This window comes from Oncorhynchus gorbuscha, linkage group LG10, assembly GCF_021184085.1.
Source record: "Oncorhynchus gorbuscha isolate QuinsamMale2020 ecotype Even-year linkage group LG10, OgorEven_v1.0, whole genome shotgun sequence".
NCBI classification, from domain to species: domain Eukaryota; kingdom Metazoa; phylum Chordata; class Actinopteri; order Salmoniformes; family Salmonidae; genus Oncorhynchus; species Oncorhynchus gorbuscha.
In genome coordinates this window covers 11,593,551-11,609,135 of record NC_060182.1, presented here as the reverse complement: position 1 = coordinate 11,609,135, position 15,585 = coordinate 11,593,551, and the positions used below count along the sequence as shown (strand labels likewise).

At 41.7% G+C, this 15,585-nt stretch overlaps 1 protein-coding gene across 2 annotated transcripts; it reads right to left on the bottom strand.

The window, feature by feature from the left end:
- Positions 1–3,077: 3,077 nt before the first annotated feature.
- LOC124045005 (src-like-adapter 2) lies at positions 3,078–13,885 on the bottom strand. 2 transcript variants are annotated; one of them, XM_046364207.1, is made up of 8 exons: positions 13,569–13,885; positions 8,565–8,690; positions 6,100–6,199; positions 5,890–5,976; positions 5,684–5,787; positions 5,405–5,554; positions 4,867–4,999; positions 3,078–4,002 (listed from the first exon to the last, which is right to left on the bottom strand). In XM_046364207.1, exons 2-8 carry the CDS (start codon positions 8,653–8,655, stop codon positions 3,867–3,869), a joined length of 801 nt encoding a protein of 266 aa, XP_046220163.1. In that variant the 5' UTR covers positions 8,656–8,690; positions 13,569–13,885; the 3' UTR covers positions 3,078–3,866. The 2 variants fall into 2 exon arrangements, with proteins under 2 accessions (XP_046220163.1, XP_046220164.1); XM_046364208.1 differs by lacking the exons at positions 8,565–8,690; positions 13,569–13,885 and adding an exon at positions 8,398–8,496.
- Between the last annotated feature and the right edge of the window lie 1,700 nt (positions 13,886–15,585).

The following is a 15,585-nucleotide window of genomic DNA, read 5'->3' as shown; positions in this document are numbered from 1 at the left end:
TATTGATTTTTTTTTTAAATTCTACAAATGTAGGAGAATATAATAGCTGTTATTTGGACGGATACAGCTCACTAGTCTTTACTACAAGCTAACAAGCAAGCTTTATGCAATACACGTAACTAGTTAGATGCAAACAAGTCACTTGCCGGCGATTTGAACACACATTAATGTATCAAGTAACTGGAGCCCACAGTTTTTCATCATCATAGCGGCGTAATGGCCTGAAACCATAAGGTTCGTCTAATCTGGTCCTTGGGCAGTTGGTAAAACTTAATTTGCTGGTCTTTTCTCCTACTATTGTTCAAACAAAACGGTATGCAGCAGCTTTTCAGCATCTTAAAAGAAGGATTAGTTAGCTAGTTGAAGAAAATGCCATTGGAATCATTTCTTTGGCTGATAATAGTAATTTACACACACACTTTTGCTATGTCATGATTTACCTGGACCACCTATTGAGATGTGCCGTTAAGTAAATCTGGTGTTAATTGAGGTGAAAATCAGACTGGTATGCCACTTTAAAGCCAAACGTTTCAGGAATGGAGGAAGCGTGGTGATGGCATGTTGAAGTGGGCAAGAAGCCAGTCGGGTTTGTGGAGCTTGTGATGAGCCATACTCCTTAGTTTGTGAATACCCTCAAAGACAGGGCCACCAACAAAACATGTTGACAATGGAGCAAATGCATCCTGTGACATTTTCATGCAAACAGCACTTGATTTACGTGATCCACGTGTAGTTGTTAAGTGATGACTCAGTGGCAGAATGAGTTCCATCAGAGTGGCCAGGCTCTTTACAACATGATGGCAAATTCAGCACGCTGATTGGTGTGCACACACCCACACCTTATCGTTTTTTTTCCAAAAGAGGCACTGAAAAATTAAGCCCAACATCAGGCAGAGAAAAATCCATGCAAGATGGAAAGGGGTTAACAACTTTCATGTTCTGAAAGATATGAGTAAACAAATAGAGGTAGATTAGTAATATACAGTGGCCTTCAGAGAGGATTCACACCTCTAGACTTTTTCTACATTTTTGTTGTGTTACAGCCTGAATTTAAAATGGATTAAATTTAGATTTTGTCACTGGCCTACAATCAATACCCCATAATGTCAAAGTGGAATTATGTGTATAGAAATGTTTGCACATTTATTAAAAATGAAATACAGAAATATTTAATTTACATAATTATTCACACCCTGAGTCAATACATTTTAGAATCACATTTGTCAGCGATGACAGCAGTGAGTCTTTCTGGGTAAGTCTCTAAGAGCTGTGAGTCTTTCTGGGTAAGTCTCTAAGAGCTTTGAACACCTGGATTCCATTCTTTAAAAAAGTCTTCAAGCTCTGTCAAGTTGGTTGTTGACTATTGCTAGACAGCCATTTTCAAGCTTTGCCATAGATTTACAAGCTGATTTAAGTCAAAACTGTAACTAAGCCACTCAAGAACATTTAATGCAGTCTTGGTAAGCAACTTGTGTATTTTTGATGTTTTAGGTTAATGTCTTGCTGAAAGGTGAATTTGTCTCCCAGTGTCTGTTGGAAAGCAGACGGAACCAGATTTTCCTCTAGGATTTTGCCTATGCTTAGGTCTATTCCTTCTGCTTAGGTCTATTCCTTCTGATTAGGTCTATTCCTTCTGATTAGGTCTATTCCTTCTGATTAGGTCTATTCCTTCTGATTAGGTCTATTCCTTCTGATTAGGTCTATTCCTTCTGATTAGGTCTATTCCTTCTGATTAGGTCTATTCCTTCTGATTAGGTCTATTCCTTCTGATTAGGTCTATTCCTTCTGATTAGGTCTATTCCTTCTGATTAGGTCTATTCCTTCTGATTAGGTCTATTCCTTCTGATTAGGTCTATTCCTTCTGATTAGGTCTATTCCTTCTGATTAGGTCTATTCCTTCTGCTTAGGTCTATTCCTTCTGCTTAGGTCTATTCCTTCTGCTTAGGTCTATTCCTTCTGCTTAGGTCTATTCCGTTTCTTTTTATCGTCCAACATATGCACCGAATTGTATGCACAGATGGCTTGAACGAAATGGAAGCAGAAGGTGAATGTTGAACTTTTTGTTCCACACATTTTGCGCAAATATACTGTAGATGCGATCAAGGCATTATTTGAATTAATAAAATATTTACTCCTTTACTTATTTAGGCTTTCCACAACAAAGAGGTTTAATGCTTATTGTCTCAAGACATTTCAGTTTGTCATATGTAATTCATTTGTAAAAAATGTCTAAAAACATAATTCCACTTTGACATTATGGGGTATTGTGTGCAGGCCAGTGACACAACATCTCAATGTAATAAATGTTCAATTCAGGCTGTAACATGTGGAAAGTCAAGCGGCGTGTAAAAGTCAAGCGGCGTGTAAAAGTCAAGCGGCGTGTAAAAGTCAAGCAGCGTGTAAAAGTCAAGCAGCGTGTAAAAGTCAAGCGGCGTGTAAAAGTCAAGCGGCGTGTAAAAGTCAAGCGGCGTGTAAAAGTCAAGCGGCGTGTAAAAGTCAAGCGGCGTGAATACTTTCTGAAGGCACCTGAAGGCATCTCCAGCTCTGTAAAACTGTTGTCCTTTTGAATTGTTGATCAAATGTGCTTCTACACCTGCATTGTTTGCTGTTTGGGGTTTTAGGCTGGGTTTCTGTACAGCACTTTGAGATATCAGCTGATGTACGAAGGGCTTAATAAATCCATTTGATTTGATTTATGTAAAGACATGAATTACGCACAAACGAATAGTGCACAGCAACCTAAGCATTAAGAACCGGGGTATTGGATAACAGCTAAATACAATGATTCAATTATTAACAAGAGCAACAACAACACACTAAACCGTTAACGGGGAAGTACATTGAATGGGCTTGGCGCGTGTGTGTCACTGACGTCTCCACCAACCTGACGACCTACGCATTTCCCCCAGCAGGTGGCGATACAAGACAAGATACAGTCATAAATAAAGGTACGCCAAATACTTGTCACTTCATGTGTGAAATGTATTTGGTTATTTATGCGTTTATGCGTTTGGTTATTCATTCTCTCATTTGTGGAAAAACCAGCATATCAACAAAATAATTTCCCCATATTTCTCTAAATGCAACATTTTAATGTAGAATAGTTAAACAAAATAAATTTCCACCCACCCAAAAACATCGCGAAACTCGATATTAACATTATATATATATACACACACACACACACTACAGTGCATTGTTTCAGTTGATGAAACCTCACAAGAACATGTCAGTGTTTCATACCATAATATTTGACATAACTTTGAGATGCTCTTTACCACAACCCCAGAAGTCTGTCTCTGCCACACCATTTGTGCTTTCCACTGCACCTTGACCATTTCCTGTGGTGCGGAAGAGAACAAGCAACAGCTAAAAGGTGTTAATGTTCAGGACAGGAAACACATAAATCAAACAGACTAATTCTTATACCTCACAGTTCCTTAATTGTTTTCAAGGTAGCGTACTTCAACAAAACCAAACATATAGTCTGTTTATTGATGATACGGGATCACTTTCATAAGGCTGTATATCTCACGTTCAAACTACTTTCTGTTAAGTCTAGCAAAGTCTGCCTCCAGGATCTAAACATTTATTCTGTTCATGAATCCAAGCAAAGATGGCCCTCAGCTGCTTGGCAATGTAATGTTGAGCACTCTACAACCATAGCTTTGAGAACCATGGTTCTCTACAGTGGTTGAGTTGTGTTTTCCAGTTCCCCTAACAACATTCCTTTAAGGAGATCCATTGTGTTCATGGCCAGAATGCCTGGTCCTGAGGATTGCCTCAGCTTTAATGGGTAGCTTGATGCAAAGCTCTCCATCTTATGGTCTGAGTATCTCTCTGTCGTTATGATGCCAGATCCATGCTCAGCTGTCCCATTTGTGGCTGGAGCCTTTGCAGTCCTTTGTCATGAAGCGGTAGGATTTGATGGCCTCCTTTAATCCCTCACTCACCAGGGAATCCTCATTGTCCTTGCCTTTGTCCTTGCCAAAAATCATGGAGCTGCAGACAGACAGACAGAGAAACCCCATTAGTGAGGAAATGTTGACAAAGAATATGTACTAAACAAAAATATAAACGCAACATGTAAAGTGTTGGGTCCATGTTTCATGAGCTGAAATAAAATATCTCAGAAATGTTCCATACGCACAAAAAGCTTTTTTCTTTAAAATGTTGTGCACAAATTTGTTTACATCCCTGTTAGTGAGCATTTCTTATTTGCCAAGATAATATATCCACCTGACAGGTGTGGCATATCAAGAAGCTGAATAAACAGCATGATCATTACACAGGTGCACTTTGTGCTGGGGACAATACGGCCATTCTAAAATGTGCAGCTTTGTCACACAGCACAATGCCACAGATGTCTCAAGTATTGAGGGAGCATGCAATTGACATGCGGACTGCAGATATTTCCACCAGAGCTGTTGCCAGATAATTGAATGCTCATTTCTCTACCATAAGCCGCCTCCAACATCATTGTAGAGAATTTGGCAGTATGTCCAACCGGCCTCACAACTGCAGACCACGTGTAAACACGCCGCCAGCCCAGGACCTCCACTCCCGGGTTCTTCACCTGCGGGATTGTCTGAGACCAGCCAACTCAGGAGTATTTCTGTCTGATTCTGATTGGCTGAGCCTGGCTCCCAAATGGCTGTGCTCCTGCCCACTCATGTGAAATCCATAGATTATGGCCTAATTACTTGATTACAATTGACTGATTTCCTTATATGAACTGTAACTCAGTAAAATCATTGAAATTGTCACGTTGCGTTTATATTTTTGTTCAGTATAAGATTTATTGACAGACAGGGATACACAGAGACTGACAACCTATTACTGTACCACAACAGTAAATGACCTCACCTGTCCATATCTTTCCAGTTGAGGGTGTGCTTCCTGACAGCCATGGGGAGTGGCCCAGTAACCACGGGAACGTTGTTGGACCCCTGGATGAAGCAGGGCTCCCCTAGCAGACAGCACAGCCCATCACGGACCTCTGGAAGGAGATGTCAATCAGTCTGTTACAACTCAGCCTGAACATGAATACTACAATTTAATGACTGAAGATGGTTTAGGTGTCCCCAGCTTTTATCCCACTGCCACTTGTGCAAAAGGTTCAAATGTTTGGGTTGGACACAAAAGGGATGTAACTACAGATGTGGTCCTTCTGTAGCTCAGTTGGTAGAGCATGGCGCTTGTAACGCCAGGGTAGTGGGTTCGATTCCCGAGACCACCCATACGTAGAATGTATGCACACATGACTGTAAGTCGCTTTGGATAAAAGCGTCCTCTAAATGGCATATATTATTATATTATTATATATTACATCCCTTTTGAGATGAGATGTAACTAGAGCCTTCAGTATTTTCTACACCACTGTAAATGCTTTAAAGCACCTGACCTGAGTAGTGGTCTACCAGAGCTCTGAGGTTGGGGAAGGTGAGGCAGGGGGAGATGTAGAGCCAGCCATTCTCCAGTTGTTGGATCCGGTAGTGTTTGACTGAGCGACGATCCTGGTCACTGCTCTTACGCACTGACAGGGAGTTGGCACCTAGAGTGGACAGTGTAAGACTTTAGTCACTGCCTTTTGCCACTTCAGGTTTATCAATGACATTTTTAAGATTGTTTCCCTGGTCTTGTTAGCGTTTGATGTGTAGCCTGGAGTGTGAACTGAACTGACCAGGGTGGGTCTCACTCTCCCGGACCAGAAAAGAGCCAGTCTGGTTGTAGGGCAGAAAGAGGAGCTCCTCAGCCTTCTCTCGGCTGAGACCCTCATACTGCCACCTAGGCCAAGAGCATAGAGATAGAGTCAGACATAGAAATAGACAGAGCCATGTAAATAGAGATTCTAAAGGGGAATAGAGTCAGATGGATCAGTGGACTCACCTGTGGTACACCTTGGCTGTGTAGTTGCTGGGGATGTAGCTCTCATTGCCTGTGGCAGAGGATCTCACCTTCCACCACTCCCCCTCGCTATATAGACATGCACATTCACAGAAACACAAGACATACATAAGTTATTGCAGGAAAAACACATCACAGTAGTAGTAGTAGTAGTAATTATGGTAGTTGTATGTAGAGGCTATGGTTTCTTACTCTGAAAGCACGCTGAGTCTCTCTCCAGTGTGGATGCGGCAGTGTGCTGGGGGACCAGTGGGATAGTTATACAGGGCCACTACCATATACTTGCTGCTCTCTGTAGACAGAACAGATACATGAAAGATTAGTGTCAGTCTACTATGAGAACCTCAAACCATGACAACGCAGTATTTTCATGCTGAGAAAAAAAGCAAACAAAAAGCATGCATACGATTAAATATCTATGTACTTGTATGTTTGTAATTCACACTTTGAATGTGAGTAGTCATGGTTAGGCAAGACACTTCCAAGTTACACAAATGAGATGATCGTCAGCCTTTCTGAGCTAAATGATTGATGTGATCTTCATCAACTAACATCTTGAGGAATTCAATGTCACCTGGTTCACACCATTTCTACAGGGTGACTAGAGGGAGTACAGCCACAGATTGAACAGTGAGATAGATATTTCACCGGATGTATGAATGTGAAGCATCCGCTTGGTGTTTCCATTCATTACCAAATGTGGTAGTGAGAGGAAGCCAAGGGGCCGGCAGGAGAAGAAGGAAACGAGATGGACTTTGGCCGACATTCGGTACATTTTCCCACCAATGAAACATTTGATCTCAATACAGTTCTGTTCCCAAAACTAAAACCTGTTATGAACAGAGTGGACTAAGCTTTGTAGACTTTACACTTTGCCAAAGTTTTTTTTTAAGTGCGTTGTTTAGGAGTGCAAAGGCGAATTGAGTTATTGCACAAGCTCATTTCTGTCCTCTGGTGGTTCAACAGAAGACCAGGAATGTTTTTTTCCTCTTTCTTGCACACCAACTCTGGTCATATTTAACAGAGAGGCATCTAAACATCTAGGGCATCACCACACCACAGATGCCACACCACGGATGCATAGGAACAGCATCACCACACCATGGATGCATAGGAACAGCATCACCACACCATGGATGCATAGGAACAGCATCACCACACCATGGATGCATAGCAACAGCATCACCACACCATGGATGCATAGCAACAGCATCACCACACCATGGATGCATAGCAACAGCATTACCACACCATGGATGCATAGGAACATTAACAAAAACAATTCCACATTGTTGGTCGCATTGATTTGATTTGAACTTTGAAATCAAATCAAATTGTATTTGTCACATGTGCTGAATACAACCTTACAGTGAAATGCCCTTAACCAATAGTGTAGACCTTAGTGTGAAATGTTTACTTACAAGCCCTTAACCAACAGTGTAGACCTTAGTGTGAAACAGCATCACCACACTATGGATACAAAAGAACAGCCCTGGATAACCAACAGTGTAGACCTTAGTGTGAAATGCTTACTTACAAGCCCTTAACCAACAGTGTAGACCTTAGTGTGAAATGCTTACCTTAGTGTGAAATGCTTACTATTTTACCACACCATGGATGCATAGAACATTAACCAAAAACAATTCCACATTATGTTGGTCGCAAGCCCTTAACCAACCGTGTAGACCTTAGTGTGAAATGCTTACTTACAAGCCCTTAACCAACAGTGTAGACCTTAGTGTGAAATGCTTACTTACAAGCCCTTAACCAACAGTGTAGACCTTAGTGTGAAATGCTTACTTACAAGCCCTTAACCAACAGTGTAGACCTTAGTGTGAAATGCTTACTTACAAGCCCTTAACCAACAGTGTAGACCTTAGTGTGAAATGCTTACTTACAAGCCCTTAACCAACAGTGTAGACCTTAGTGTGAAATGCTTACTTACAAGCCCTTAACCAACAGTGTAGACCTTAGTGTGAAATGCTTACTTACAAGCCCTTAACCAACAGTGTAGACCTTAGTGTGAAATGCTTACTTACAAGCCCTTAACCAACAGTGTAGACCTTAGTGTGAAATGCTTACTTACAAGCCCTTAACCAACAGTGTAGACCTTAGTGTGAAATGCTTACTTACAAGCCCTTAACCAATAGTGTAGACCTTAGTGTGAAATGTTTACTTACAAGCCCTTAACCAACAGTGTAGACCTTAGTGTGAAATGCTTACTTACAAGCCCTTAACCAACAGTGTAGACCTTAGTGTGAAATGCTTACTTACAAGCCCTTAACCAACAGTGTAGACCTTAGTGTGAAATGCTTACTTACAAGCCCTTAACCAACAGTGTAGACCTTAGTGTGAAATGTTTACTTACAAGCCCTTAACCAACAGTGTAGACCTTAGTGTGAAATGTTTACTTACAAGCCCTTAACCAACAGTGCATTTTTAAGAAGAAATAAGTTAAGTAAAAATGGATATATAATATTTGTCCTTAACTATAAATAGACCCGGCTGTCGTGCACACTTCCAATTCCCTATAGGTTTCAGTCAAAACAATCCCAGGACGATTGACCTCTGAGGACAGAGAAAGAGAAAGGCTAGTACTGGCCTGTTTCCCAGAGTCCTGTGCTGTGCTCAGACCGAGATGGGAGGGCAGGCCTTACCCAGTATGACTGACTCAGCGGGCTCTTCCTGGCCCAGCAAGGCTGCCTGAGTGCTGGATCCCCGACGTTCTTTACTGGGCCCACTGCCCATGGCGATGTCGAGCTCGTATGGGTCACCAGAGGACTCTGTGGGTTAGAGGGAATCATAGCTATTACTTAATAGCCAATTATTTCCAAAATGCTATATCCACCAATTTTTCACGTGTTTTTTTTGTATCAGAAATGTTTGCATGTGTGTTTCTTCTCAGATTCTTTATTCATAGATTTTAGATGGTTCCAAACTTCTTCCCTTTAAGAATGATGTAGCCCATTGTGTTTTTGGGGACCTTCAATGCTGCAGAAATGTTTTGGTGCCCTTCTCCAAATCTGTGCCTCGACACAATCCTGTCTCAGAGCTCTATGGACAATTCCTTCGACGTCATGGCTTGGTTTTTGCTCTGACTTGTACTTTCAACTGTGGAACCTTATATAGTCAGGTGTGCGCCTTTCCAAATCATGTCCAATCAATTTCATTTACCACAGGTTGTAGAAACATCTCAAGGATGATCAATGGAAACAGGATGCACTTGAGCTCAATTTCATGTCTCATAGCAAAGGGTCTGAATACTTAAGCAAATAAGGTATTTAGGTTTTTAATTTTTAATACATTTGCAAACATTTCTAAAAGCCTGTTTTCGCTTGATCATTATGGGGTATTGTGATGTCATTATGGGGTATTGTGATGTCATTATGGGGTATTGTGATGTCATTATGGGGTATTGTGATGTCATTATGGGGTATTTATTGTGTGAGGATTTTGTTGTTGTTTTATTAATCAATTTTAGAATAAGGCTGCAATGTAACAAAATGTGGAAAATGTCAAGGGGTCTGAATACCTTCCAAATGCACCGTATAGCATTTTGGAATTAAACTCTTCATATGGGTAGAGACATATTTTCTATGCATACTATTGCATCAATCACAATTCATTGTAACTTATTACAGGTAGTATATTTCAAAACCAAAAATGTGAAGGGAATTTAAAATAGCCCTGCCTATTTTTATTTAATTTATTGCCAGTCAGACAAAAGGAGGGAGGAAGTTGAAAACCACTCTTCTGAACACCCTTTAGTTTCCAACCACACTCTTGTTTTTACACATGGGTTGCTGGTTGTCGAGGTGCTGTTGGCAAGGACAATAAGGGGCTTTCGACTGAATAAATAACAATACTAGAACACATAATAGAACTCTCTAATTCAGTGTCACCGACCTTTTGAGATCACTTTTTGATGCAAGCCGAGCTCTACAGCTCAGATGTATTTTTAAACACAAGCCTATGCAACAGTAACCAATTAAAAACAGTACTGTAGCAATGAGGTTCGTGCAGTAAGCTATAGGCCCAATACATTATCACCGCATATTGGTTTTGCTTGAAATGCCCTGACAAAGCATTGTTGTTTGGGCCATTTAAACATTTTAAAAAATCTAAATTTGAGGTAGGCATATGATCAGACTGGTAATAGATCCGTTGTTGTATTACTGGTGAGGCACAGTGAGCATAAATGTAAATAATTAGCTTTTTATTTTACTGGGCTGATAATGTCTGCATCTGATGGTCAGTCTCAGCGGAGGGAGAGAGTCGCAGAGTGAGGGTCCGTCTCTCAACATCCCTCCGTTCTTCCTTTCCTCCACTGACACTGACCATGTAGGGACACCGTGTTTCATCTGATGGTCGGTCTCAGCGGAGAGAGAGAGCAGCAGACTGATGGTCCGTCTCTCAACATCCCTCCGTTCATCCTTTCCTCCACTGACACTGACCATGTAGGGACACCGTGTTTCATCTGATGGTCGGTCTCAGCGGAGAGAGAGAGCAGCAGACTGATGGTCCGTCTCTCAACATCCCTCCGTTCATCCTTTCCTCCACTGACACTGACCATGTAGGGACACCGTGTTTCATCTGATGGTCAGTCTCAGCGGAGAGAGAGAGCAGCAGACTGATGGTCCGTCTCTCAACATCCCTCCGTTCATCCTTTCCTCCACTGACACTGACCATGTAGGGACACCGTGTTTCATCTGATGGTCAGTCTCAGCGGAGAGAGAGAGCAGCAGACTGATGGTCCGTCTCTCAACATCCCTCCGTTCATCCTTTCCTCCACTGACACTGACCATGTAGGGACACCGTGTTTCATCTGATGGTCAGTCTCAGCGGAGAGAGAGAGCAGCAGACTGATGGTCCGTCTCTCAACATCCCTCCGTTCATCCTTTCCTCCACTGACACTGACCATGTAGGGACACCGTGTTTCATCTGATGGGGAAACTCCAGTCGCACCGCATTATTTCATGCACAAATTCTTACTCCTATGAACAGAGAAAGTGAAATATACCTTGATATAAAAAAATACCCCCAAGCTGCTAATAATAACAACAACGCAAACCTATTAATACACTTTCCTTCTCCTTCATTACTGCTGCAGTGCTTGTTGTAGAGCTGAGTGGAAATAGGAAGAATGTCATTATACTTCTAAAAGTGTTGAATGCAAAGTGTTGACAGTAAGAACTTAAACTCAACTCACTGGGCTCCTGAGTGGCGCAGCATCTCTGACACTGCATCTCGGTGCAAGAGGCACCACTACAGTCCCTGGTTCGAATCCAGGCTGAATCACATCAGACCTTGATTGGGAGTCCCATAGGGTGGCGCACAATTGACCCACTGTTGCCGGGGTAGGCCGTCATTGTAAATAATAATTTGTTCTTAACTGACTTGCCTAGTGAAATAAAAACAGCACCTCTTTGCTGTATTCCTTGACAGTTTCTCTCTAGTGATGGTTTTTAACATTTTGAAATCTCACAGTATCAATTTTTCTGTTGCTTTCTTTTATGCCTTCTAAATGACTGCAGACACCATAATCTGAACCGTCCGATTGGCGATCGTGATGGACCGGTTGGGGACCACTGCTCTAATTGATGTAAACAACAATGCTCTAATGTGCAACTAGTTGAAGTGTCATGCATTGGTGATTTGCACAAACACACGTGTGACAAATATGACATTTCTTGGCAACCTTCTGCTCCACAGGAACCATGGAAGATGGGTAAATTAGTTCGCAGCAATACACTGATGCAGAAACCACCGCATAAGATGAAAAGTTGTGTTGTAATTTGCAACATGTTTTACTGTAAAGTAATGCATGAGATCTCAAGCATCGATGGAGTCAAACATAAAAGTGGCAGGATATCATTGGGTAGAAAATAAATGCTCTTTTTGTGAACACCTTTCTACCCTGGTGTGTGTTTGTCTAATTTTGACAATGGTAGACACAAAAATAGATGATCATTTTAGAAATAGTCATATGAAATATATTGGCATTAAATATTTCTAAATATCTTCCCTCAATGCTCGGTAATATGGCACATAACATAATCATTTAGAAAAGATCAGTTTGTCCCCCTGCTTTTCTGCTATTACAGCCTCCACTCTTCTGGCCTTCCACTAGATGTCGGAACATTGCTGCAGGGACTTGTTTCCATTCAGCCATATGAGCATTAGTGAGATCAGGCGCTGATGTTGGACGCTTAGGCCTGGCTCGCAGTCAGCGTTCCAATTCATCCCAAAGGTGTTCGATGGGGTTGAGGTCAGGGCTCCGTGGGGGCCAGTCAAGTTCTTCCAAACCATTTCTATATGGACCTTGCTTTGTGCACGGGGTCATTGTCATGCTGAAACAGGAAAGGGCCTTCCCTAAACTGTTGTCACAAAGTTGGAAGCACAGAATAATCTAGAATGTCATTGTATGCTGTAGCGTTAAGATTTCCCTTCACTGGAACTAAGGGGCCCGAACCATGAAAAACAGCACCAGACCATTATTCCTCCTTCACCAAACATTACAGTTGGCACTATACATTGGGGCAGGTAGCATTCTCCTGGCATCCGCCAAACCCAGATTTGTCCATCGGACTGCCAAATGGTGAAGCGTGATTCATCACTAAAGAGAATGCGTTTTCCCTGCTCCAGAGTCCAATGGCAGCGTTTCCACTTCACAATAACAGCACTTACAGTTGACCGGGGCAGCTCTACCAGGGCAGAAATTTGACAAACTGAATTTTTGGAAAGATGGCATCCTATGACGGTGCCACGTTGAAATTCACTGAGCTCTTCAGTAAGGCCATTCTACTGCCAATGTTTGTCTATGGAGATTGCATGGCTGTGTGCTCAGTCTTATACACCTGTCAGCAACAGGTGTGGCTGAAATAGCCGAATCCACTCATTTGAAGGGGTGTCCACATACGTTCGTATAGTGTATGCATATGACATTTAGCAGACGCTGTAATCCAGAGGTGTAGACCTGGCTGGACACCAAGCTACAGTATTCATTTAAGCATTTAGCGGGGCAAATTTTTGTTCATATAAGATCAGTTTGTCCTATACACTGAGTGTACAAAACATTAAGAACACCATCTTTTTCTTTATTTTCTCACTGACCAGGTGAATCCAGGTGAATCCTATGACCCCTTATTGATATCACTTGTTTACTCTTCTTCAATCAGAGTAGGTGAATGGGAGGTGAGGTTAAAGAAGGATTTTTAAGCCTTGAAACAATTGAGATTTGGATTTAAGTGCCTTTGGAATTTTTTTTTCAAGATTTAAGTGCCTTTGAACGGGGTATGGTAGTAGGTGCAAGGCGCACCATTTTGTGTCAAAAACTGCAACGATGCTGGGTTTATCACGCTCAACAGTTTCCTGTGTGTATCAAGAATGGTCCACCACCCAAAGGACATCCAACCAACTTGACACAACTGTGGGAATCAACATGGGCCAGCATTCCTGTGGAACACTTTCAACACCTTGTCCATGCCCCGACAAATAGCAGCTATTTGTGTATATTTACTTGACCGTTGTCATCTTTGTTAAAACCAAAAATTATACTTTTAATATTTTAAATCTGAGTTGGATAAAACTAACCTTTTACGTGTACAGTACAGTCAGATCGATTAGACAATTAGACAGCTCAAAAATATTTTTATACTCACAGCATTTCCCTGTTGTGGCACTGGTGAACGTCAGTCTTCTGATGCTCTGGTATGAGTTGATGTCAGAGCTGTAGAGTACCACAGTAGACTAGCACAAGGATAGAGGTGCGGCCCAGAGGACAGAAGAGTCCAGTGGGTCTGGGAGTTGCACGCTGTCGGTAGTGTTCACATGTGGAACGAGAGTGCGATGTGTGTATGAGAGTCTGTGTGAGACTTCTTTAGGCTCCAATGAAGAAAGAGTGTTCTCCTTTGTGGTGATCCAAGAGGAAAGGAGGCATCGGTGGTAGGTAGAGGCTATGTACACGTAGCAGAGTGATCTATAGTATATCTGAGTGGAGAGATTTGACAGGAGGATTTCTTTTTTTATATTCACCTCACACACGCAGTTTCCTGTTTCAGTGAGGCCTGAAACATGAACACACCACAACTCAGAGTGAAGAGGGAAATGGAGAAGAGTGGAGGGAAGACAAAGAAAAAGTGATGCACAAAGAGAAAGGAAGAAAGATTTTGTTCAACAATATCTACTGAACATGGGGCTGTAGTAATTGGAACAGACAGACCTTTTACATCAGTGACTTGATCAATGAGTCATCAGCTGTAGCAATGAGGTGCAATTGGTCTGTGCAAATGTTCTGTTTTGCAGCATCTGCATGAGCGGTGGCATACAGACACTGGTGTGAAGTGAGGTCACAATGTTTTCTCCCCAGAATAGAGCTTCATATTCTTCATCAATCAGGTAAATGCTGTTGATTGGGTAAAAGTGTTGAGCAATTATTTTTCTCATCATAACCCTTTTGTACTCATTATCAAGAGATATGGGCTCACGGTTCTGCATATCCACATTTACACCCACACTGATTTGTGCAGTTAAACTACTAAACCCTCTGAACTAACTGCATTATACCAGTAGCCAGGGCCGACCCTAACCTTTTGGGGGCCCTAAACAATATTTTTTTTTACTGGCACGGCATCCTGATGGTGTAGAGAAAAATGTATGTTTTATAATGAATTACCTGCAATTATACCCATTTTGCCATAGGGGTGTAGAGAAATGCAGTTTTTGCAGTTTTAAAATGAATTTCCTGGCATTCTACACATTTTGCCATGACTTATGCCATGTTAATATAACATGAGTGAGAGTGACTAGCATTTTCTCATGGCAAAATGTTAAAAGCATGAGATGAGCTATAAAATAGCAAAATCATGATCTTCCTCATGACAAAACGTGTACAGTAGCATTATAAAGCTGCACATTTTACTCTGCACTATGGCAAAATGTGTTGAGATGCAGCACCAACTCTCCAGAGGTTGGTGCCCCGGGGCCCCAAATGCGATAGTCTGGTCTGGCATGTGCCCAGTCATTCGGCCATGAGTACTACACGTTTAGATCAGTGGAGGAAGGTGAGGACTATCCTCCATAGTGAATTTCATAAAAATAAAAAGTGTAACATTAAAACAGTTATTTTTAGATAAAACTATACTAAATATGTTTGTTACCAAAAAATGCATTAAAACACAGTTTGGCAATGAAGTTCTATCGTAGCCTCAACAGCACTCTGTGGGGTAGCACCATGGTGTAGCCGGAGGACAGCTAACTTCTGTCCTCCTCTGGGTACATTGACTTCAATATAAAACCTAGGAGGCTCATAGTTCTCACCCCTTCCATAGACTTACACAGTAATTATGACATCTTCCGGAGGACGTCCTCTAGCTTATCAGAGCTCTTGCAGCATGAACTGACATGTTGTCCACCCAATCAAAGGATCAGACAATTAATCTAGCACTGAAAGCATAAGCTACAGCTAACTAGCACTGCAGTGCATACAATGTGGTAGTTGACTCAGAGCATGAAAGACAATAGTTGAACAGTTTTGAACAAATTAACTTCTTCCAAAATTAAGAAGCAAGAGAGCTAGCTATATTTCTTAGATTTTTTATTCCCATTTTCACTTACTTAGCTAGTGTCCAGTGCAGATAGCTAGTTTAGCCTACTCAAACACCCAGCTCAAACAGAGGG